The sequence below is a fragment of the Eimeria tenella genome, genomic scaffold (assembly GCF_000499545.2).
Source record: "Eimeria tenella Houghton genomic scaffold, Eth_scaff62, whole genome shotgun sequence".
Lineage (NCBI taxonomy): Eukaryota > Apicomplexa > Conoidasida > Eucoccidiorida > Eimeriidae > Eimeria > Eimeria tenella.
The window spans coordinates 198,306-200,607 of NW_013543428.1; the positions used below are offsets into that span (position 1 = coordinate 198,306).

Below are 2,302 nucleotides of genomic sequence, written 5' to 3' on the forward strand. Positions count from 1 at the left end.
CTGCGCCTTCTGTCATTAAAGGCGAACGAGCCACAGTCACGCTGAGGGCGCCTGGGGCCCCCCGCCTTTAAGAACGGCCGGAGGGGCCCCACTGAGTCACACGAACTTGACTTGGGGCCCCTCAGGCGCTCTTAAGGGCCCCCCGTGGGGCCCCCCGAAGCCAAAAGAAGGGCTGGGGGCCCCCCTACTGGCGGGCTCCCTAGCTGCAGCATGCTGCAGACGTAGAGCCCCAGCCAGCCCATAGGGCCCCGGGGGCCCCTCTGGGCCCCCTGGGGGCCCCTCGGGGGGCCCGGGGGGCCCCTCTAGAGACGCTTATGGCCCCTTTGGGGGCCCCTAGCGAACCCTGAGTTGCTCTTTAGAGCTGCTTGCCAGAGCTTCTCACAGGAGCAAATCAGGGCCGTTCCGGGGGCCCCGGCAACAGCCACATGGTACTGCAGCAGGGGACCCCTGGGGACCCCTGCTGCAGTACCCGCAGTCTCTTAACGCCTCTCTAAGGCAGTCTCCCACAACTGGGAGGCCCCTGAGGCTCCCCAACGTTCAAGGGGCCCCCATAAGCCCTGGAACGTTCTAGGGGCCCCCAAGTGCCAAGGGGGCCCCTTCCCAGTGCCCTCGGGGGTCCCCAAGGCCACGGGGTCCCCTGCAGCCTTGGAGGTCCCGGGGCCCCCCAAAGCCCCCTAGAGCCCCAGGAAGCTCCCTGAAGCCCGGGGGGCCCCCAGAGCCCCAGAGGGCCCCCCGGAGCCCCCGGGGGGCCCCCAGAGCCCCGGGGGCCCCCCGTAGTTTTGTGTTGTTTGGTGGCTAGAGGGGGTCGTCGCCTATGAGGAAGTCAATGAGCATTCCTACGAGGTACACGTTGAGGCTGTCGCCGATCATGCGTCGGTGCTGCAGCTTGTCTTCAGACAACTGCTGCTGCTGCTCCTGCTGCTGCTGCTCCTGCTGCTGCTGCTTCTGCTGCTGCTGCTGCTGGTCTTTGAGCGGGGCTGCGATGCTGAACCAAGACGGGAAGCCGTGGAGGTTGAGCTGCTCCCTAACAGAGAAGAAGCGGCACCGCGTGCTGCTGGGCAGGAGGTCATGCAGCTCGACAGTGCGCTTCTGCTGCTGCTGCTGCTGCTGCAGCAGCTCCCTTGGGTTGTCCAGCAGCAAAATGCTGCCGTACTGGGCCAGGCAGCTCCTACCGTAGTTCCGCGTGAAGCAGCTGCTGCGCGTGCTGCTGCGGCTGACGAGGTCCACCATATGCCAGGACTTTCTTTTCTGCTCTGCACTTAACTCCAGCGCTGACAGCCGCTGCTGCTGCTGCTGCTCTTGCTGCTGCAGCTGCTGATCCTGCTGCTGCAGCTGCTGCAACTGCTGCGGGTTTTCCTCCCCGGCAGCATCTGGTGAAGGGGCAAAGGCAGAAGGGTGCTCTTCGCTTAAGCTGCGCCACTCACAAACGCTGCTGCTGCTGCTGCAGGTGCTGCTGCTGCAGCAGGTGCTGCTGCTGCTGCGAGGAGGCAGCGAGTGCTCAAGAAAGGCCTCGAGGGGCCAAATGGGGCAGCAGTAAAACGCCTGCGAGGAGTAGAGCCCTGGGATCCGATCCAGGGGCACTGGCCTCCTGCTGCTGCCGGCAGCAGCAGCAGCTGCTGCACCGGGAGCAGCAGCAGCAGCAGCTGGTGCTGCTGCTGCTGTGTAGGGCGCTGCGTCCCGCAGCCAACGCGCGTACTGCCCGTCCGACGGGTGGGCCCTTCTCGCCAAGAGGAAGCATCTGCTGCGGCAGTTGGGGAGGCCGAAGTGTATGGGATTGAGCAGCAGCAAAAAGACAGTTTCATAGTTAAGCTTGTCTATGAGGGTCTGCAGCAGCAGCTCGCAGGCGTTGCTCCGCTCGAAGCCGGCGACGTTCTCCAGCAGCAGGAAGCGCGGCGCCGCCTCCGCGGGCAGCTGCTGCAGCACCTGCAGCAGCTGCAGCAAACTGCTGCAGCGCAAGTCCCCGCAGTCTGCCTTTAGCCCCCGACGGGCAAATGGCTGGCACGGCGGAGCCAGCAGCCACAGGGGCCCCCGCAGCAGCTGGAAGAAGGACAGGGGCAGCCGGCCAATGTCTGCGCTGAGGCACTTGGGGAGGGCCCCCTCAGCAGCAGCAGCAGCAGCAGCAGCTTGGTGCTCCGGCCGCTGCTGCTGCTGCTGCTGCGGCAAGCGGCAGAAGTTCCCGCGGTACACAGCGCATGCGGAGTCGCTGATGTCCACGGCCGCAACCAGCTGGAAGGGAAGCTCCCCGCTGCTGCTGCTGCTGTGCGGTGCAGCAGCTTGGGCTGCTGCTGCTGCTGCTGCTGCT

At 65.9% G+C, this 2,302-nt stretch overlaps 1 protein-coding gene across 1 annotated transcript in view; it reads right to left on the reverse strand.

Annotated features, from left to right (window-relative positions):
- Window positions 1–795: 795 nt before the first annotated feature.
- The window catches only part of ETH_00000180 (uncharacterized protein), a gene marked incomplete at both ends in the record, with an annotated part of 5,610 nt that continues 4,103 nt past the window's right edge, over window positions 796–2,302 (reverse strand). Inside the window, one exon of the mRNA XM_013377795.1 lies at window positions 796–2,226. Within this exon, the coding sequence (XP_013233249.1) occupies window positions 796–2,226 (1,431 nt within the window). The remainder of the gene's footprint in view (window positions 2,227–2,302) is intronic.